This window comes from Ranitomeya imitator, chromosome 2 (genome assembly GCF_032444005.1).
Source record: "Ranitomeya imitator isolate aRanImi1 chromosome 2, aRanImi1.pri, whole genome shotgun sequence".
In the NCBI taxonomy this organism is placed as follows: Eukaryota; Metazoa; Chordata; class Amphibia; order Anura; family Dendrobatidae; genus Ranitomeya; species Ranitomeya imitator.
The window spans coordinates 231,394,177-231,417,304 of record NC_091283.1 but is presented as its reverse complement, the minus strand read 5'-3'; the positions used below and the strand labels follow the sequence as shown (position 1 = coordinate 231,417,304).

The 23,128-nt window shown below is 51.8% G+C and overlaps 1 protein-coding gene across 1 annotated transcript; it reads left to right on the top strand.

The window, feature by feature from the left end:
• Positions 1-751: 751 nt before the first annotated feature.
• Positions 752-4,103, top strand: LOC138662776 (tripartite motif-containing protein 14-like). Its single transcript, XM_069748699.1, has one exon. It carries the CDS (start codon positions 847-849, stop codon positions 2,359-2,361), a length of 1,515 nt encoding a protein of 504 aa, XP_069604800.1. The 5' UTR covers positions 752-846; the 3' UTR covers positions 2,362-4,103.
• The last annotated feature ends 19,025 nt before the right edge of the window (positions 4,104-23,128 follow it).

Genomic DNA, 23,128 nt, shown 5'->3' with positions numbered 1-23,128 from the left:
TCTGACTGGTGCAGTGGTTGTATGGTACATGACTGTGGTGCAGTGGTTGGGTGGTATCTATGGCGCAGTGGTTGGGTGGTATAAGACTGTGGTGCAGTGGTTGGGTGGCATCGGACTATGGCGCGGTGGTTGGGTAGTATCGGACTGTGGCTCAGTGGTTGGGTGGTATCAGACTGTGGCGCAGTGGTTCTCACTCCGTGTGGCTGCCATCTTCCCAGCCTGGGAGTGTGTTTTTCCGGTGACAATTCCACCTGACTAGAGGTTTATTGCCTGTGATTTCAGGGTTGGTGCCGGTGGCAGTGAACTTTGTCTGAGTACAGGTTGCACCTCTTATGTAATCAGAGATTATTCCAATACTTGAGTCTCCTGGTTACACAGTGATTATCAGATGTGGAGGGACGTTAACCCTTCCAGATCTTCAAGCTCAGTGTCAGAAAGTTGCTGGATGTGCACTTGTTCCTCTGTTATCTGCGGGAACAGAGATTTTATTGCTGGAGGTTCCTCCCTGGGTCAATGTGCAGATTATTCTCAAATTGCCTCTTCAGAGCGGAAGAGGACTAGAACTCTAGTGCCACCTATTGGAAGTAGAAATCCTAAAAATCAATGTCGACCCTTTAATGAGCCTTGTCACATGACTTAGGATAAAAGCCAAACCAGAATCTCAATTTGCGGATCATTCTCAGTAACGTACTTTATTTATGGTATCCAGGGACAACAAGACTACAGGGCGAGATACGCCTGAATATGGGTGGAGTTCAGCTTTGTTTGCACAAATAGTCAAAGTCCATTTGACCGATACTTGAGGTGGGGTAAAGCTCGTCCGCGGTTTATTCAGCTTTTTCCGTGATGGCGTCTGCTGATCCGACTGAAGCTCTTACCTGTCCCAAGTGCCAGAACACGAGTGTGGACACTGGGACCGTCTCATGTGAGCACAACTTCTGCTGGGTGTGTATCGACTGTGTGCTGGACAAGCAGCGTGGAGTCCACACTCATCATGAGTGCCAAGTCGAGGAGCGCAGAATTCGGGAGGTGGCGGGGCTCCACAGCTGCATCACCTGCACCTACTGCGTTCACTCCCCCATTCCAGCGGTTAAGTCCTGCGTCATGTGTGAAGCTTCTCTCTGTGACACCCATCTGGCTGTCCACAGCAAGTCACCAGAACATGTCCTGATCGAACCCACCACAGCTCTAAGGAACCGGAAATGTTCCATCCATAAGAAGATCCTCGAATATTACTGCACCGCCGATGCCGCCTGCGTCTGTGTGTCCTGCATTCTCTTCGGAGATCATAGGGGACATCGGGTGGAGACGTTTGATGTGGTCTCCGAGAGGAAGAAGAAAAGACTTAAGATCGACCTAAACAGACTCACCTCAAAGAGTGAAGAAGCAGATAAGAAGATCCAAAGTCTGCAGACTCGTCGAGGAGAAGTAAAAGCCAAAACGTCAGATATAACTGAGAGAGTGACTGCACTGTTTAGAGACATCAGGAGACAGTTGGACACACTAGAGAAGAGAGTCCTGAGTGAGATCTCCAGACAGGAGGAGCAAGTGTCAGTCTCAGTCTCCAAACTGATCCAACATCTGGAGCTCCAGAGGGATGCACTGTCCAGCAAGATGTCCTATCTGGAGGAGCTGTGCACCAAGACTGATCCTCTTATCGTCATACAGGAGCAGGAATCTGAGAGAGAAGACTTCTGTGACATGGAGGAGGATACAGACGACTGGCGTGACAGGCAGATCTACAGAGTACCCGGTGTGGATGAGGGTCTGGTCTCGGTGACTTTACACACAGGATTATGTGCTATAATGGCCGGCATAAAGAAAGGGATCAACGTCCAGGGAGCTGTCGACATATTACTGGATGTCAACACAGCTGGCAACGACATCCAAGTATCCGGAGACTTGAAAGCTGCGTCTTGGTCACATATCAACCAGAACTACCCAGAAAAGCCTGGAAGGTTCCAGTATGATCAGGTACTTAGTACCAAAAGCTTCAGTTCAGGGCGGCATTTCTGGGAGGTAGAAACAAGTGAGACAGGAGTTTGGTTTCTAGGGATGTGTTACCCCAGCATTGATCGCAGGGGGCGCCAGTCATGGATTGGAGATAATAACAAGTCATGGGGTTTACGGCGCTATGATAACGTCCAGTACTCGGTGATACATGATGGGAAATGGCTGCAGTTACCCCACAGTGTGTCCTGCCAGTTACTGGGGATTTACCTGGACTATGAAGCTGGCCAGCTGTCCTTCTATGAGCTTCGCGACCCTATAAGACACTTGCACACCTTCAGTGCCACCTTCATTGAGCCCTTGCACGTAGCCTTCAGTGTGTACAAATCCTGGGTGCGCATCAGTGGCTAGGAGTGGGAGACCAATCATCCCAATTTATTGTCTGATATTGCAATGCATCCTCCCCATGTAGTGTTGGATATCATACAATCGGGGCACCCTCCGAGGCCAAGAGTGGGCTCCAGATGTGTATGATACCATACATGGGGGGGCAGAATCTGGCCAGGAGTGTCTGATATCAGACAGAAGTGGCAGCATCAGTGGCCAGGAGCGGGTGACTGATCCTCCCGACATAGTGTCTGATATCACAGACCCGGAGCGGGCGACCTATACTGCCTATTCAGTCTCCGATATCAGGGGCCAGGAGCGGGCGACTAATCTCCAGATATCGTGTCAGATATCGGGGGGGCCAGGAGCGGGTGATTGATCCTCCCGATGTTGTGTCAGATATCAGGGGCCAGGAGCGGGTGACTGATCCTCCCGATGTAGTGTCAGATATCAGGGGCCAGGAGCGGGTGACTGATCCTCCCGATGTAGTGTCTGATATCAGGGGCCAGGAGCGGGTGACTGATCCTCCCGATGTAGTCTCAGATATCAGGGGCCAGGAGCGGGTGACTGATCCTCCCGATGTAGTGTCAGATATCAGAGGCCAGGAGCGGGTGACTGATCCTCCCGATGTAGTGTCAGATATCAGAGGCCAGGAGCGGGTGACTGATCCTCCCGATGTAGTCTCAGATATCAGGGGCCAGGAGCGGGTGACTGATCCTCCCGATGTAGTGTCAGATATCAGAGGCCAGGAGCGGGTGACTGATCCTCCCGATGTAGTCTCAGATATCAGGGGCCAGGAGCGGGTGACTGATCCTCCCGATGTAGTCTCAGATATCAGAGGCCAGGAGCGGGTGACTGATCCTCCCGATGTAGTGTCAGATATCAGGGGCCAGGAGCGGGTGACTGATCCTCCCGATGTAGTGTCAGATATCAGAGGCCAGGAGCGGGTGACTGATCCTCCCGATGTAGTCTCAGATATCAGGGGCCAGGAGCGGGTGACTGATCCTCCCGATGTAGTGTCAGATATCAGAGGCCAGGAGCGGGTGACTGATCCTCCCGATGTAGTGTCAGATATCAGGGGCCAGGAGCGGGTGACTGATCCTCCCGATGTAGTGTCAGATATCAGAGGCCAGGAGCGGGTGACTGATCCTCCCGATGTAGTCTCAGATATCAGGGGCCAGGAGCGGGTGACTGATCCTCCCGATGTAGTCTCAGATATCAGGGGCCAGGAGCGGGTGACTGATCCTCCCGATGTAGTGTCAGATATCAGAGGCCAGGAGCGGGTGACTGATCCTCCCGATGTAGTGTCAGATATCAGAGGCCAGGAGCGGGTGACTGATCCTCCCGATGTAGTGTCTGATATCAGGGGCCAGAAGCGGGTGACTGATCCTCCCGATGTAGTCTCAGATATCAGGGGCCAGGAGCGGGTGACTGATCCTCCCGATGTAGTCTCAGATATCAGGGGCCAGGAGCGGGTGACTGATCCTCCCGATGTAGTGTCAGATATCAGAGGCCAGGAGCGGGTGACTGATCCTCCCGATGTAGTGTCAGATATCAGGGGCCAGGAGCGGGTGACTGATCCTCCCGATGTAGTGTCAGATATCAGGGGCCAGGAGCGGGTGACTGATCCTCCCGATGTAGTGTCAGATATCAGGGTCCGGAGCGAGTGACTGATCCTCAGTGTCTGATACTACATCCAGAACCGAACCGTCTTAATTTTTTGCATTATTTGTGATTGTATAAATAAATATCTTCTGTTCATTGAATCAATCTGAGTCTCATTAAATACTGTTAGCATTTGGACCCTTCTGTGCTACCGAGCACCTCTGCCGGAGAGCCGAATACCATCCATTACCACAATCAGACACTAGGAGGCGCCAGTTATTAACAATTACTATAGATTAGCTGTTTCCAGACTGGGCCAGATAAGAATGATCCTGCACTGTAATAAACATCTGAGGACAGCACATTGATCACACGGGGCCACAGACTACAGGGAGAGATCACACGGGGCCACAGAATACAGGGGGGGATCACACGGGGTTATAATACAGGGGGAGATCACACGGGGCCACAGAATACAGGGGGAGATCACACGGGGCCACAGAATACAGGGGGGGAGATCACACGGGGCCACAGAATACAGAGGGGAGATGACACGGGGTTATAATACAGGTGGAGATCACGCGGGGCCACAGAATACGGTGGGAGATCACACGGGGCCACAGAATACAGGGGGGATCACACGGGGCCACAGAATACAGGGGGAGATCACACGGGGCCACAGAATACAGAGGGGGATCACACGGGGCCACAGAATACAGGGGGAGATCACACGGGGCCACAGAATACAGGGGGAGATCACACGGGGCCACATAATACAGGGGGAGATCACACGGGGCCACAGAATACAGGGGGAGATAACACTGGGCCACAGAATACAGGGGGGATCACGCGGGGCCACAGAATACAGGGGGAGATCACCCGGGGCCACAGAATACAGGGGGAGATCACACGGGGCCACAGAATACAGGGGGAGATCACACGGGGCCACAGAATACAGGGGGAGATCACACGGGGCCACAGAATACAGGGGGAGATCACACGGGGCCACAGAATACAGGGGGAGATCACACGGGGCCACAGAATACAGGGGGAGAGCACACGGGGCCACAGAATACAGGGGGAGATCACACGGGGCCACAGAATACAGGGGGAGAGCACACGGGGCCACAGAATACAAGGGGGGAATCACACGGGGCCACAGAATACAGGGGGATCACACGGGGCCACATAATACAGGGGGATCACACGGGGCCACAGAATACAGGGGGAGATCACACGGGGCCACAGAATACAGGGGGATCACACGGGGCCACAGAATACAGAGGGGAGAGCACACGGGGCCACAGAATACAGGGGGAGATCACACGGGGCCACAGAATACAGGGGGGGATCACACGGGGCCAGAGAATACAGGGGGGATCACACGGGGCCACAGAATACAGGGGGAGATCACACGGGGCCACAGAATACAGTGGGGGATCACACGGGGCCACAGAATACAGGGGGAGATCACACGGGGCCACAGAATACAGGGGGAGATCACACGGGGCCACGGAACACAGGGGGGATCACACGGGGCCACAGAATACAGGGGGAGATCACACGGGGCCACAGAATACAGAGGGAGATTACAGGGGGAGATCACACGGGGCAACAGAATACAGGAGGGGGATCACACGGGACCACAGAATACAGGGGGAGATCACACGGGGCCACAGAATACAGGGGGGATCACACGAGGCCACAGAATACAGTGGGGGATCACACGGGGCCACAGAATACAGGGGGAGATCACATGGGGCCACAGAATACAGGGGGAGATCACGGGGCCACAGAATACAGGGGGAGATCACACGGGGACACAATACAGGGGGAGAACACCCGGGGCCACGGAATACAGGGGGAGATCACACGGGGCCACGTAATACAGGGGGAGATCACACGGGGCCACAGAATACAGGGGGAGATTACACGGGGCCACAGAATACAGGGGGGGATCACACGGGGCCACAGAATACAGGGGGAGATCACACGGGGCCACAGAATACAGGGGGAGATCACACGGGGCCACGGAATACAGGGGGGGATCACACAGGGCCACAGAATACAGGGGGAGATCACACGGGGCCACAGAATACAGGGGGAGATTACAGGGGGAGATCACACGGGGCAACAGAATACAGGAGGGGGATCACACGGGACCACAGAATACAGGGGGAGATCACACGGGGCCACAGAATACAGGGGGCATCACACGAGACCACAGAATACATGGGGGACCACACGGGGCCACAGAATACAGGGGGAGATCACGGGGCCACAGAATACAGGGGGAGATCACACGGGGACACAATACAGGGGGAGAACACACGGGGCCACGGAATACAGGGGGAGATCACACGGGGCCACGGAATACAGGGGGAGATCACACGGGGCCACAGAATACAGGGGGAGATTACAGGGGGAGATCACACGGGGCAACAGAATACAGGAGGGGGATCACACGGGGCCACAGAATACAGGGGGAGATCACACGGGGCCACAGAATACAGGGGGGGATCACACGGGGCCACAGAATACAGTGGGGGATCACACGGGGCCACAGAATACAGGGGGAGATCACACGGGGCCACAGAATACAGGGGGAGATCACACGGGGCCACAGAATACATGGGGGATCACACGAGGCCACAGAATACAGGGGGAGATCACACAGGGCCACAGAATACAGGGGGAGATCACACGGGGACACAGAATACAGGGGGAGAGCACACGGGGCCACAGAATACAAGGGGGAATCACACGGGGCCACAGAATACAGGGGGATCACACGGGGCCACATAATACAGGGGGATCACACGGGGCCACAGAATACAGGGGGAGATCACACGGGGCCACAGAATTCAGGGGGATCACACGGGGCCACAGAATACAGAGGGGAGAGCACACGGGGCCACAGAATACAGGGGGAGATCACACGGGGCCACAGAATACAGGGGGGGATCACACGGGGCCACAGAATACAGGGGGGATCACACGGGGCCACAGAATACAGGGGGGATCACACGGGGCCACAGAATACAGGGGGAGATCACACGGGGCCACAGAATACAGGGGGAGATCACACGGGGCCACAGAATACAGTGGGGGATCACACGGGGTCACAGAATACAGGGGGAGATCACACGGGGCCACGGAATACAGGGGGAGATCACACGGGGCCACGGAATACAGGGGGGGATCACACGGGGCCACAGAATACAGGGGGAGATCACACGGGGCCACAGAATACAGGGGGAGATTACAGGGGGAGATCACACGGGGCAACAGAATACAGGAGGGGGATCACACGGGACCACAGAATACAGGGGGAGATCACACGGGGCCACAGAATACAGGGGGGATCACACGAGGCCACAGAATACAGTGGGGGATCACACGGGGCCACAGAATACAGGGGGAGATCACACGGGGCCACAGAATACAGGGGGAGATCACACGGGGCCACAGAATACATGGGGGACCACACGGGGCCACAGAATACAGAGGGAGATCACGGGGCCACAGAATACAGGGGGAGATCACACGGGGACACAATACAGGGGGAGAACACACGGGGCCACGGAATACAAGGGGAGATCACACTGGGCCACGGAATACAGGGGGAGATCACACGGGGCCACAGAATACAGGGGGAGATTACAGGGGGAGATCACACGGGGCAACAGAATACAGGAGGGGGATCACACGGGGCCACAGAATACAGGGGGATATCACACGGGGCCAAAGAATACAGGGGGGGATCACACGGGGCCACAGAATACAGGGGGAGATCACACGGGGCCACAGAATACAGGGGGAGATCACACGGGGCCACAGAATACAGGGGGAGATCACACGGGGCCACAGAATACATGGGGGATCACACGGGGCCACAGAATACAGGGGGAGATCACACGGGGCCACAGAATACAGGGGGAGATCACACGGGGATACAATACAGGGGGAGAACACACAGGGCCACGGAATACAGGGGGAGATCACACGGGGCCACAGAATACAGGGGGAGATCACACGGGGCCACAGAATACAGGGGGAGATCACACGGGGCCACAGAATACATGGGGGATCACACGGGGCCACAGAATACAGGGGGAGATCACACGGGGCCACAGAATACAGGGGGAGATCACACGGGGACACAATACAGGGGGAGAACACACGTGGCCACGGAATACAGGGGGAGATCACACGGGGCCACAGAATACAGGGGGAGATCACACGGGGCCACAGAATACAGGGGGAGATTACAGAGGGAGATCACACGGGGCAACAGAATACAGGAGGGGGATCACACGGGGCCACAGAATACAGGGGGAGAACACACGGGGCCACAGAATACAGGGGGAGATCACACGGGGCCACAGAATACAGGGGGAGATCACACGGGGCCACAGAATACAGGGGGAGATCACACGGGGCCACAGAATACAGGGGGAGATCACACGGGGCCACAGAATACAGGGGGGATCATACGGGGCCACAGAATACAGGGGGAGATCACACGGGGACACAATACAGGGGGAGATCACACGGGGCCACAGAATACAGTCGGATCACACGGGGCCACAGAGTACAGGGGGGAGATCACACGGGGCCACAGAATACAGGGGGGATCACACGGGGCCACAGAATACAGGGGGAGATCACACGGGGCCACAGAATACAGGGGGAGATCACACGGGGATACAATACAGGGGGAGAACACACGGGGCCACGGAATACAGGGGGAGATCACACGGGGCCACAGAATACAGGGGGAGATCACACGGGGCCACAGAATACAGGGGGAGATCACACGGGGCCACAGAATACATGGGGGATCACACGGGGCCACAGAATACAGGGGGAGATCACACGGGGCCACAGAATACAGGGGGAGATCACACGGGGACACAATACAGGGGGAGAACACACGTGGCCACGGAATACAGGGGGAGATCACACGGGGCCACAGAATACAGGGGGAGATCACACGGGGCCACAGAATACAGGGGGAGATTACAGAGGGAGATCACACGGGGCAACAGAATACAGGAGGGGGATCACACGGGGCCACAGAATACAGGGGGAGAACACACGGGGCCACAGAATACAGGGGGAGATCACACGGGGCCACAGAATACAGGGGGAGATCACACGGGGCCACAGAATACAGGGGGAGATCACACGGGGCCACAGAATACAGGGGGAGATCACACGGGGCCACAGAATACAGGGGGGATCATACGGGGCCACAGAATACAGGGGGAGATCACACGGGGACACAATACAGGGGGAGATCACACGGGGCCACAGAATACAGTCGGATCACACGGGGCCACAGAGTACAGGGGGGAGATCACACGGGGCCACAGAATACAGGGGGGATCACACGGGGCCACAATACAGGGAGAGATCACACGGGGCCACAGAATACAGGGGGGATCACACGGGGCCACAATACAGGGAGAGATCACACGGGCCACAGAATACAGGGGGATCACACGGGGCCACAGAATACAGGGGGGATCACACGGGGCCACAGAATACAGGTGGAGATCACACGGGGCCACAGAATACAGGGGGAGATCACATGGGGCCACAGAATACAAGGGGGGATCACACAGGGCCACAGAATACAGGGGAACATCACACGGGGCCACAGAATACAGGGGCAGCGATCCACCGATGGATCGCTGCCCCTGTATTCTGTGATCTACCTGCAGAATACAGGGTAGATCACATGGGGCTGCAGAATACATGGGGGAGATTTAAAATCACCTGTGCCAAGTGGGAGGAGTGTGTGATATTTCGTGACATGATATTAGATGAGATTTCGAGGATTGTGGATTCTCGCCTCCGACGCCATTCTCTACAATACTTGGTGCACTGGTCTCGTCATCAGAGATGAACTTCCCCAGTCTGGGTCATTCATTTCATACCTCTTATCCCGAGAAGCCTGGTCCTGAGTGTCCGGAGGCCACTCATACAAGGTGAGTACTGTCACAGGTGTGTCACAGGCTGCAGATAGTCGCAGTGCATCTAGGTGCAGAAGATCTCTGCGTTTGGCCTGCAGACACCTTCTTAACCCTTCTGACTCCTGGACCTAGTGGCAACATTTCTTCGGCTCTAATTCACACACCTGAACCAGGGTGTTTATAGACTCCCAGCCTGCTGCTGTGAGCTGTCGGTGATATTTCCATTCCCCCTGTTGAGGATTGGAGCTATAACAGTCGGCTATCTTCCTCTTTGGTGTCGCTGGAGGACATCTGTGTTACATCTCTGAGTCTACTCCCCTTGTTTGTCTATCCCAGCTGTCTTTAGTGGTAGTGGGGATCGGTTAGTGCACACCTTGTCATTCGCTAAGTAGGGTTTATAGCCAGGGTCTGGCAGTGATTAAATTCCTGTGATAGGTGCAGAACCTATATAGAGAATTTTAGGGCAGACAGGGGGACTTTACATCTGCCTAGGGGTCTCCACTCCCCCCTTCCATAGTGTTGGATTCCCTTTCCCTCATCCCGTTGTGTTGCACTCAGACTTTCCTATACTGCGCGTGACAACATATACACAGCTCCTCTGTAGTCACACGCTCTGTATATACTATATACCCACAGCTCCTCTGTAGTCACAAGGTCTGTATATACTATACAGTCATGGCCAAAAGTATTGACACCCCTGCAATTCTGTCAGATAATACTAATTTTCTTCCGGAAAATGATTGCAAACACAAATTATTTGGTATTATTATCTTCATTTAATTTGTCTTAAATGAAAAAACACAAAAGAGAATGAAGCAAAAAGCAAAACATTGATCATTTCACACAAAACTCCAAAAATGGGCCAGACAAAAGTATTGGCACCCTCAGCCTAATACTTGGTTGCACAACCTTTAGCCAAAATAACTGCGACCAACCGCTTCTGGTAACCATCAATGAGTTTCTTACAAAGCTCTGCTGGAATTTTAGACCATTCTTCTTTGGCAAACTGCTCCAGGTCCCTGATATTTGAAGGGTGCCTTCTCCAATCTGCCATTTTTAGATCTCTCCACAGGTGATCTATGGGATTCAGGTCAGGACTCATTGCTGGCCACCTTAGAAGTCTCCAGTGCTTTCTCTCAAACCATTTTCTAGTGCTTTTTGAAGTGTGTTTTGGGTCATTGTCCTGCTGGAAGACGCATGACCTCGGAGGGAGACCCAGCTTTCTCACACTGGGCCCTACATTATGCTGCAAAATTTGTGGTTAGTCTTCAGACTTCATAATGCCATGCACACGGTCAAGCAGTCCAGTGCCAGAGGCAGCAAAGCAACCCCAAAACATCAGGGAACCTCCGCCATGTTTGACTGTAGGGACTGTGTTCTTTTCTTTGAATGCCTCTTTTTTTCTCCTGTAAACTCTATGTTGATGCCTTTGCCCACAAAGCTCTACTTTTGTCTCATCTGACCAGAGAACATTCTTCCAAAACGTTTTAGGCTTTTTCAGGTAAGTTTTGGCAAACTCCAGCCTGGCTTTTTTATGTCTTGGGGTAAGAAGTGGGGTCTTCCTGGGTCTCCTACCATACAGTCCCTTTTCATTCAGACACCTATGGATAGTACGGGTTGACACTGTTGTACCCTCGGACTGCAGGGCAGCTTGATCTTGTTTGGATGTTAGTCGAGATTCTTTATCCAACATCTGCACAATCTTGCATTGAAATCTCTTGTCAATTTTCCTTTTTCGTCCACATCTAGGGAGGTTAGCCACAGTACCATGGGCTTTAAACTTCTTGATGACACTGCGCACGGTAGACACAGGAACATTCAGGTCTTTGGAGATGAACCTGTAGCCTTGAGATTGCTCATGCTTCCTCACAATTTGGTTTCTCAAGTCCTCAGACAGTTCTTTGGTCTTCTTTCTTTTCTCCATGCTCAATGTGGTACACACAAGGACATAGGACAGAGGTTGAGTCAACTTTAATCCATGTCAACTGGCTGCAAGTGTGATTTAGTTATTGCCAACACCTGTCAGGTGCCACAGGTAAGTTACAGGTGCTGTTATTACACAAAATAGGGAAGCATCACATGATTTTTCGAACAGTGCCAATACTTTTGTCCACCCCCTTTTTTATGTTTGGTGTGGAATTATATCCAATTTGGCTTTAGGACAATACTTTTTGTGTTTTTTCATTTAAGACAAATTAAATGAAGATAATAATACCAAAGAATTTGTGTTTGCAATCATTTTCAGGAAGAAAATGAGTATTATCTGACAGAATTGCAGGGGTGTCAATACTTTTAGCCATGACTGTATATCCACAGCCCCTCTGTAGTTACACGCTCTGTATATACTATTATATCACAGCACCTCTCTGTAGCCACATGCTCTGTGTCACGATAATGCCAAAATGTCATAATGTGAGTTTATTTCTAGAGAGTACTATGACACAGGCACAAGTGCAGATGCGACCCCCCCCCTTCTATCTCCCCCCACTGCATTCGCTGGTATAGATACACTATGGAGCTTGAACCTAGTGTGTGAGCGGGGTGTGGCTTTAAACTGCAGGTGACCAATCCTGTAAAGCCACTCACGGTCTCTCCCCTCTCACTCAGGAATGCGTTTGTCTGAGACTTTGGAAAAGCGTAAATAACTACCAGATCAGTGCATATCATTAACCAGCCCTTTAGTGATGTCACAAGCTCAGAAGTATAAGTCACTTTACTCTTAGCCCAGCCTTCAGTCTTGGAAGCCATCTAACACCAGCTTGGCAAAGCTGTTCCATGCATCTGGAAGTATTTATCCTCCTAAACCACTGGCCAGCCAGGATGACACCATGACATAACCTGTAAGTTTTGTTTTCAACATTAATCCTATTTTATTTTGTAATCTGCAATGTATATACGAATTGTCTCCTTTCTAATATCTTTTTATACTTTATAAACACTGCCTAATTTTTCATGGAGTAAAATATTTAATTGCTAGCTTGTCTATTCTGCTCTATAACGAACTGTGTCCTCTGAACTGAATTGCCCTACTGATTTGGGTTGGCTTTGGACCCGTTAATCGGAGCTGGTGGCAGCATACTTTGTTCTGTGTGATTGGGAATCTGCAGTGATGGCGGCGTTGATAATTATTGTTCCCGCCTGTGTGGGAGTAGTTATATTGCCCTCGCTGCAGCGTGCCCAATAGCCAGTACATAGCAGGCAGCCTTTCTGGCGACTAATTACCCTAGGTGCAGTACCTAGTCTGAACTGAGGGTAAAGGGGGCACCAGAGAGCTGCATGTTCCAAACCGGAACTGGGAAGTGGGTGTTGAGGGAGGATCTAAATTGATCCTTCACGGTTGACTCAGTGATTTCCAAATTAATCTAAAGGGCGTTGCCGGCAACTGAAAATGACCAGACGGAGACTCGTGCCTCTGTGTGGGGGATCGAGCAGATCTCTGTGCCCCCGTTTATTGTGTATGAGTTTTCATAGTCATAGAAATTATCCTTCAACCAATCAGCATAAGAATACGCTCACAGTTCTTAACCTATAAGAATACAGGAAAAACTTAATCCATGAGGATACAGGAAAAATGGAAACTACAGATATGGTCATGTCTTTTTGGCATAGAAAAACATATTAACAGATGCCTCAGTCTTGTATAGCGATACACCCACGAGTCTCTTGTCTGGCTCACTCGAGTTAGAATACTCAAGGTCTTTATACCAATTATGAACCATAGACTAGCTCAGGGGTGGGGAATTAATTTTGCCATGGGGCCGCATGAGAAATTGGGATGGTTTTAGAGGGCCGGACTAATATAATTAACTCATTTTCACCCATACTGTAGTATACATATGCTATCTTTTCATAAACAAACAGACAGGGATGGCTCTGTTTTTGGAGTAATGCAGCCATGTTTTCCTAATCTTGGACAACCCCTTTAAGACTGTACTAAAACAGCAAATCCACCCACTGTAACATAAAAGCACTATGGATTTTCCAGTTGGGGTCTGATCACTGCTTAAAAAAGGGAAACCTACCCCCAGTGACTGGATGACAAGGTAAAATGCTTAAAGGGGCCCGTCAGCGCGTCTTTACAGCTGGCAGTAGGAATATTGCTGTGGAGGAGCTTTTTGTCCCCAATAACAATACACCTTTTGTATAGCAATCCAACGGACCAATATTGAGAAATCTAGTATAGACGTCACATGCAAATCAGGCTGGACGTGCACTGGGGGCGTGTCACTGCAGCAGTATTGTCTTTTAAGTGCATTGACATTCCACAGTGCACTTTTTGCATGATTTGCATATGGTTTCTATGCAAGATTTCTCAAGATTAGCACATTGGATCATTACAAAAAAAGTCTCATTTTTTATGGGGGGACAAGCACTGACACATTTACACCACTGCTTCCGTATTTAAAAGAAAAAACATCCAGGAAGTTCCCTTTTAAAGGGGTTGGCCCGTGAAGAGCAATTATGACCCCTCTACAGGAAAAGAGCAGTCTGTCTGATCACAGGAGGGATCGTCTGCTCACAAGATCCTGCGCCCAAGTGGTGGAACACATACTGTATGTGCAATGGCTATGGGGCTGACAGGAGCCCCAAGTGCTGAGGTATCTGTAACAGCCTCATAGTGTCCTGGGGGACCACCCAAACACTGAAATGGGGTCTCCGCACCCCCCGAGATCACACGCAGCACTAGATGTACAGAGTTTGTATCTGTTATATAGAACACACAATGCATGATACAAAGCAGGAGCTTTCTATACAGGTGCACAGGCATGGAGCCCTCCTATCCCCCCACACAGAGACAGCAACTGCCCCCCAGTCACCCCTGCTGGCAGGCTGCCCCGAGCCTTGCATGCACCCCTCCTCTCCCACCTGCAGCCCCCATGACCGGCCCAGGACTCCCCTCTTCTGCAGCTCTTACTTGCTCTTGTGTGCAGACTCGACATGTTGACTTCTGGGATGCGGGGGGAGGGCAGAAGATTGAGAAGGAAACAGGAACCTGGCGGCGCTGCTGCTGCATCCTCCTGCACAAGGGAACATGGCTTCTCATCACCCGCAGCTCTGCTCACACAGCACAGGGGAACATGGCTCCTCATCACCCTCAGCTCTGCAAGCGCAGTTCCGACAGCGTGTCGCCTTCACTCCAGCCGCCAGTGGTCTTCAGAAGCGGCTGGCCGAGCGGTGCCGGGGGCGGCTGTCAGAATTGACAGCTAGCTGGCGGGCCGTTTAAAATCATCAGGCGGGCCGGATGCGGCCCGCGGGCCGCATCTTGCCCAGGTCTGCTCAAACAGATGCTAGGCATGCTGGTTGAGACCCAAGGACGTGACTTTTAGCGGTACCTCCCACACCTGCTATTCGCTTACCGAGAGGTTCCACAGGCCTTGACGAGGTTCTTCTCCTTGGAACTCCTGTACAGCAGGCAAGTCCGGGGACCCTTTGGGTTGGTAAGGGAATCCTGGGAAGAGAAGCCGAACCCTTCTGAAGTGTACATAGTGGAGTATGTCATGCGCTTCCGTGACAAAATGCTGACCTTGATGCAGTTGGTGCATGACAACATGATGCAGGCTCACGCTGATCAGAAGCACTGGTACGACCAGAACGCCCAGGAGCGGACCAACCAGATGGGTCAAAAGGTGTGGGTGCTGGTCCCTGTACCAAAGGATAAGCTTCAGGCAGCCTGGGAAGGCCGGTACGCCGTCCACCAACAGCTCAACCCAGTCACTTACGTGGTCACGCTTGACCTCACTCGGAGTAGGGGAAAGGCATTTCACGTCAATATGATGAAGGCTCATCACGAATGTGAAGCCTACCTCCTACCGGTCTGCAGGTTGCCCGAAGGCGGGCAGGAAGACCCCCTCCTGGACATGCTGGGCCAAGCCAAGGTCAGTGAGTCCATTGAGGACGTGGAGGTAAGCGCCTTGTTAACCAAACCCCAGCGATTGCAGTTACAAATCACGCTGGAATCCTTCCGAGTCGTGTTCTCCAACCGACCTAGAAGGACTGAGTTAGCGGTCCACGAAGTGGACACCGGGAATCATGCCCTACTATGGCGAACACCCTATCGGATCTCCGACGAGGTGCAGCAGGTTATGTGCCAGGAGATCGATGAGATGTTACAGCCGAGGGTGATTCAACGGTCAAAGAGCACGTGGACCTCACCTGTAGTTCTTGTGCCAAAGAAGGATCGGATCACCCAGGTCTGCATGGACTACAGGGGGCTCAATGCCATCACAGCCTCTGACGTGCACCCCATGCCGCGCATCGAGAAACTGCTTGAGTGGTTAGCTGGCGAAAAATATCGGACCATAATGGATCTGAGTCGAGGATACTGGCAGATACCCCTGAGCCCCGAGGAGCAGGAGAAGTCAGCCTTTATCACACCCGTCGGACTGTACGAGTCCACAGTCAAGCCCTTTGGCATGAAGAATACCCCTGCCACTTTCCAGCGGATAGTCAACCACCTGCTTCAGGGACAGAAGCACGCGGAGGCATACTTGGATGACATTGTCATTTTCAGTTCCTCCTGGGATGAACACCTGCAGCATCTTGAGGAGGTGCTCAGGCGAGTTCACCAAGCCGATCTGACCACCAAGCCAGGGAAGTGATAGATGGGCATGGTCTGGACTAGCTGAATAACAAAATGTTATCTTCGTGAGAAACAGGACAGAGTTATTTCATAGCAGCTGTAACCTTCTACCTAAGTAAATAACAGAATTTATCTTTAACCAACAACAAAATGGAGTCAAAGCACAAAATGGAGAATCTTTCATAATTTGTTCCTTCACATGGGAAATAGATAAATCCCCTTCAGTAGGAACCAGGGGCAACCAAACAACCCCGATTCATGACAAATTGGTGTGAGTAGTGGGGACGATCAAGATATCCTCCCCGGGATCCCTGACATATTGCTGGGATCCCTGACATAGTGTTGGCAGCACGGTGTGAACCGTGACACTCTGTATATACTATATATCTACAGCTCCCCTCTGTAGTCACACGCTCTGTATATACTATATATCCACAGCTCCTCTCTGTAGTCACACGGTCTGCATATATTATATATTCACAGCTCCTCTCTGTAGTCATAAGGCCTGTATATAATATATATCCACAGCTCCTCTCTGTAGTCACACTCTGCATATACTATATATCCACAGCTCCTCCCTGTAGTCACACTCTCTGTATATACTATATATCCACAGCTCCTCTGTAGTCACATGCTCTGTATATACTATATACCCACAACTCCTCTCTGCAGTCACACTCTCTGAATATACGATATATCCACAGCTTCCCTCTGTAGTCACTGTCATAAATCCCACTGGGATCCCACCAATATGTCTCGGTTCACGGGGAGGATTCCTTTATCATCCCCACCACTCATACTATTTTGTCACGAAACGGGGTTGTTTGGTTGCCTCTGGTTCCTTCTGAAGGGGATTTACCTATATCCCAGTTCCGGTTTGGAACTTGCAGCTCTCTGGCGTCCCCCTTATCCTCAGGTCAGTCAGGGTACTGCACCTAGGGTAATTAGTCGCCAGAAAGACTACCTGCTATGTACTGGGAACACTGCATCGATGGTGATTTAACTACTCCCACACAGGCAGGAACAATATTAATGCCACCGATCACTGCAAAGACGCCCAATTGCACAGGACAAAGTATGCTGCCACAAGCTATGACTCTGTAATTATTAATGGGTCCGGAGCCAACCCCAATCAGTAGCATAACTCACTTCAGAGGACGCGACAGTTCATTATAGAGCAAGGAGAGACAACTAGTAGTTTTATATTTTACTGCAAAAATGTTAGGCAGTGTTTACAAAGTATGAAAAGATATTATAAAGGAGACAGATCATATGTACAATACAATTACAAATAAAAAAGATTAAAATTGAAAAGAACACTTACAGGTCGTTATGTCATTGCATCATCACGGCTAGCCTTGTGCCGAGGAGGAGGGGGTACATCTAGATCCATATCACACATCTGTACAGCAGCTAGACCCTGGACAAAAGACTGAAGACTCCTGCTTCACACAGTTATTTTTTAGCCTAAAACCAAAGCCCTCCACCTGTGGTGACCTCACTTAGAGGCTGAAACCTCCCCTTTACTTAGAATTATGAAAACTTTTTTATGCCTAGCTTGCTGTATGAATCTCGTATACGAAAGACACGATGATCAAAATGTGCATCATGGGGATTCTTTTAAGTGTAAACACGGAGTAATTACCTGAACCACTTACTTACTGCACTCTTTGGGTTTAGCTTCTAGCGGTTTCAGAGAGTTATAGATCTATCGATGGACATCCAGAATATGTAAGTCTTATATCTCTAGCCTGGATCGGTGCCTCTATATATCACTTTAATAGAAGCTCATGGTTTCTCTATACCAGTTCTAAACAGTACCAGCTGGGAGGGGGAATGAGTATTGTAGGGAGACCTGCCTGCAGCTCAAAGCCATAAAACTGCTCAGTGGCTGCTACACATTGGTCTCAAGCTGCACAGAGTATGTCTGCCATAAGGCTTTGTTCTTGTATCAGAGAATGCAGTGGGGGAGAAAGGGGGGTTGAATCTGCAGCGTGTGTCTGTGCCATAGTACCTTCTAGAACTAATCTCACAATATGGCATATTCACATTAGTGTGACACCTCCCCCTTTTGGACTGCGCTACGGAGGCAGAACCTCACGGTACTTCTCCATGCACACCTCAGCAGGTTCACCATGGCGGGACAATCCGTCATCATTGCCAGGCTCTGGTCTCATGGAGCCCCGCCTACCCGGTGCCCCAGGTAGTGGACCTCTCTCATGCCCATCTATCACTTCCCTGGCTTGGTGGGCAGATCGGCTTGGTGAACTCGCCTGAGCACCTCCTCAAGATGCTGCAGGTGTTCATCCCAGGAGGAACTGAAAATGACAATGTCATCCAAGTATGCCTCCGCGTGCTTCTGTCCCTGAAGCAGGTGGTTGACTATCCGCTGGAAAGTGGCAGGGGTATTCTTCATGCCAAAGGGCTTGACTGTGGACTCGTACAGTCCGACGGGTGTGATAAAGGCTGACTTCTCCTGCTCCTCGGGGCTCAGGGGTATCTGCCAGTATCCTCGACTCAGATCCATTATGGTCCGATATTTTTCGCCAGCTAACCACTCAAGCAGTTTCTCGATGCGCGGCATGGGGTGCACGTCAGAGGCTGTGATGGCATTGAGCCCCCTGTAGTCCATGCAGACCTGGGTGATCCGATCCTTCTTTGGCACAAGAACTACAGGTGAGGTCCACGTGCTCTTTGACCGTTGAATCACCCTCGGCTGTAACATCTCATCGATCTCCTGGCACATAACCTGCTGCACCTCGTCGGAGATCCGATAGGGTGTTCGCCATAGTAGGGCATGATTCCCGGTGTCCACTTCGTGGACCGCTAACTCAGTCCTTCTAGGTCGGTTGGAGAACACGACTCGGAAGGATTCCAGCGTGATTTGTAACTGCAATCGCTGGGGTTTGGTTAACAAGGCGCTTACCTCCACGTCCTCAATGGACTCACTGACCTTGGCTTGGCCCAGCATGTCCAGGAGGGGGTCTTCCTGCCCGCCTTCGGGCAACCTGCAGACCGGTAGGAGGTAGGCTTCACATTCGTGATGAGCCTTCATCATATTGACGTGAAATGCCTTTCCCCTACTCCGAGTGAGGTCAAGCGTGACCACGTAAGTGACTGGGTTGAGCTGTTGGTGGACGGCGTACCGGCCTTCCCAGGCTGCCTGAAGCTTATCCTTTGGTACAGGGACCAGCACCCACACCTTTTGACCCATCTGGTTGGTCCGCTCCTGGGCGTTCTGGTCGTACCAGTGCTTCTGATCAGCGTGAGCCTGCATCATGTTGTCATGCACCAACTGCATCAAGGTCGGCATTTTGTCACGGAAGCGCATGACATACTCCACTATGTACACTTCAGAAGGGTTCGGCTTCTCTTCCCAGGATTCCCTTACCAACCCAAAGGGTCCCCGGACTTGCCTGCTGTACAGGAGTTCCAAGGAGAAGAACCTCGTCAAGGCCTGTGGAACCTCTCGGTAAGCGAATAGCAGGTGTGGGAGGTACCGCTAAAAGTCACGTCCTTGGGTCTCAACCAGCATGCCTAGCATCTGTTTGAGGGTACCATTGAAGCGCTGACACAAGCCATTGGTCTGTGGGTGATACACACTCGATACCAGATGCTTCACCTGCATTTTCTTACAGAAAGCCTCCATTAGGCAGACATGAATTGGGTGCCTTGATCAGTAAGCATCTCCCTGGGAAATCCTACCCATGAAAAGATGGCCAACAGTGCATCCGCCACCTTATCTGCCCTAGTTGAGGACTGAGCCACTGCCTCTGGGTACCGGGTAGCGTAGTCTACCACTATGAGGACATATTGCTTTTCAGAGCTGCTGGGGATGGCCAGCGGGCCCACAATGTCCACCGGGATCCTGTGGAAAGGCTCCTCTATCACTGGCAAAGGGATCAGGAGAGCCTTAAGAGCAGAACGTTATCTGCGTTCCGGGCACTCTGACTGCGGGTGATGGCAGCTACGTAGGCTGTCTCCCCGGGGATTTCCACAGACCCATCAGCCGGTGCTGCTATGGGTACTACCTCCCCATCCACCCCCAACATCCCAGGAGCAGTGCTACTTATGGGGCAGTTACCTTCCTCTGTGGCACTGGTCAGTTGCATGGCACCACCTTCCTCACCGTTCCCATGCATCTCCCCATTTCCCTTATTACCATTGCTTGCTCCTGTTAAGGGTTCCTCAGCCATCCCACCCCGTAGAGTGACGTGGCTGAGCATTAAATGGTTAGCAGGTAAAACATGCAGATTTTCATCATCAGCATCATCAGTATTACCCTCGGCATTTTCAGGAAAATTATTAGCAGGTACATCATTAATCGGTAAAGCATTGTCAGGTAACACGTGCAAATTCCCATTGCTATCATCAGCATTCGATCGAACAGGAGAGTCAGGGACATAGTATGCAACCATCCTCCCCAAATCAGTCCCCAATAAAACATCAGTGGGCAAGTTATCGGATAGCCTCACTTCCTTCACCCTGCTCCCGGCACCCCAATCCATATGCACCCGGGCCATTGGCAGGTGACAGCTGATGCCCCCAATCTCGGTGACAGTCAGGGTTTCCCCCGGAATAATCTCTTCAGGGGACGCCAGTTCGGGTCGGATGAGGGTTCGTTCAGCCCCAGTGTCCTTGAGGCCTGTAGCGATATGGCCCCCCACCAAAAGAACTGCTGCATTAGGCCCTGAGGCCTTGGCTGGGGGGTTCTTCTGCTTCCCTGGACAGTGGGCACTAATATGACCAGTCCGTTTGCAGAAAAAACACTGGCGAAGGTCGGTGGCTGGTCTGGTACTGTTGGCAACGGGGACAGTGCCTCTGGTGAGCTGGCTGGCAGGGGTACTGGCGTTGGTTGCAGGCTTACCCCCTCTCCAGCTGGTGGTGACTGGCTTCCACACTTCCGATCTACGGTTGGCCTCACAGGGATCAGCAATCTGCGCTACTTTTGTCATGTCTTTAGGCTCTCTGTCCATCACGAACTGTTGCACCTCAGCTGGGCAAAAATTTAAGAACTGGTCTTTGATCATCAGGTCCCGCAGCTGTGCAAAGGTGGTCACTGACAGTCCTTGGGTCCACTGGTCAAAGTGTGTCCCAAGTCCATGTGCCACATCGCCTTAGCTATCGTGTGGGCTACGTTGGAGGTTCCGGAACTTTCTATAGTAAACCTCAGGAGTCAGTTGGTAGTTTGCTATCAGGGCCTGCTTGATGGCCTCATAGTCATCATCTTGGTCTCGAGGGAGAGCAGCAGACACCTCCAAAGCATTGTCTTCTAGCCCTGGTGTCAGGTATTGGGCCCATTGGTTCCCAGGCAGCTGGTACTGTGCAGGCTTTCCCAAATGCCCGCAGAAAAGTGTCCATGTCTCCGTCCCTTTCCATCACAGGAAAGTGCTGTGGCTGGGGTTTAGGGGACGGAGCGTTGCTGGACTCACTGCTACGCGTGGTAGATGGTACGGCTCTGAGTTGGGCCATCTGCAGCTCATGGGCCCTCCAAGCTTGGGTCTCCCCCTCGGCTCTCTCCGCCTTCTGCTCGGCTTGGCGCTCGGCTCGGGCCTCCTGCAGGTATTGCTGGATCAGTTGCAGACGTCCATCACGGACGTCGTCAGGGAGCTGTTCCAAGGCCGCCTGCAGGTGGGGGTCCAATCCGCCCTGGTTTCAAGTAGGGCAAGCATTCAGTGGTTGGACCTCTGCTTCAGCACCCTTTTCGCTTGTGCTGGCTTCTGCGGCCACTGTGCTCTGAGGCCGGGCTTGGTCTGCTTCAAATTGCACCAGTTCCATGACGACCAATTGAGCCTTGGTTTTGCCCTGGGGGTCTAGGCCGTGGTACATGCATACTCCAACAAGTGTGTCCGAGTGTCACTCTTCTGCTGGGTATACCAGGCTTCTCCTTTTGCAACCATCATTGCCAAATAAAAGATAGGATAGAAAAAAGAAGAGAAAGGGAGGAGGTAATCGCAAGTACACACAATTGTCTCAGGACTAGTAAACACTGAGCTTGATCTCCAAAACTTTTTTTGCGCCAAGTCCTCGCAAGAACTGTGCAAGTTTTTAGTGAGAGGAATGATTGCTCAAACCTGATCACTAATGCTCTATTATCCCACCACTCTGCCACCAATATGTCATGAATCTCACCGGGATCCCACCAATATGTCACGGTTCACGGGGAGGATTCCTTTATCATCCCCACCACTCACACCATTTTGTCACGAACCAGGGTTGTTTGGTTGCCCATGGTTCCTTCTAAAGGGGATTTATCTAAATCCCACTTCCCAGTTCCGGTTTGGAACTTGCAGCTCTCTGACGCCCCCGTTACCCTCAGGTCAGTCAGGGTACTGCACCTAGGGTAATTAGTCACCAGAAAGGCTGCCTGCTATGTACTGGCTATTGGGTCCACTGCAGTGAGGGCGATATAACACAGGCGGGAACAATAATTGTCAATGCCTCCGGTCGCTACAAAGACGCCCAATTGCACAGGACAATGTATGCTGCCACCAGCTCTGATTCTGTAATTATTATTGGGTCCGGAGCCAACCCAAATCAGTAGCATAACTCACTTCAGAGGATGTGACAGTTCATTAAAGAGCAAGGAGAGACAAGCTAGTAGTTTCATATTTTACTCCAAAAA

Coding starts and splice junctions, on each gene's coding strand:
- LOC138662776 (XM_069748699.1), top strand. CDS start 847: ATGGCGTCTGCTGATCCGACTGAAGCTCTTACCTGTCCCAAGTGCCAG.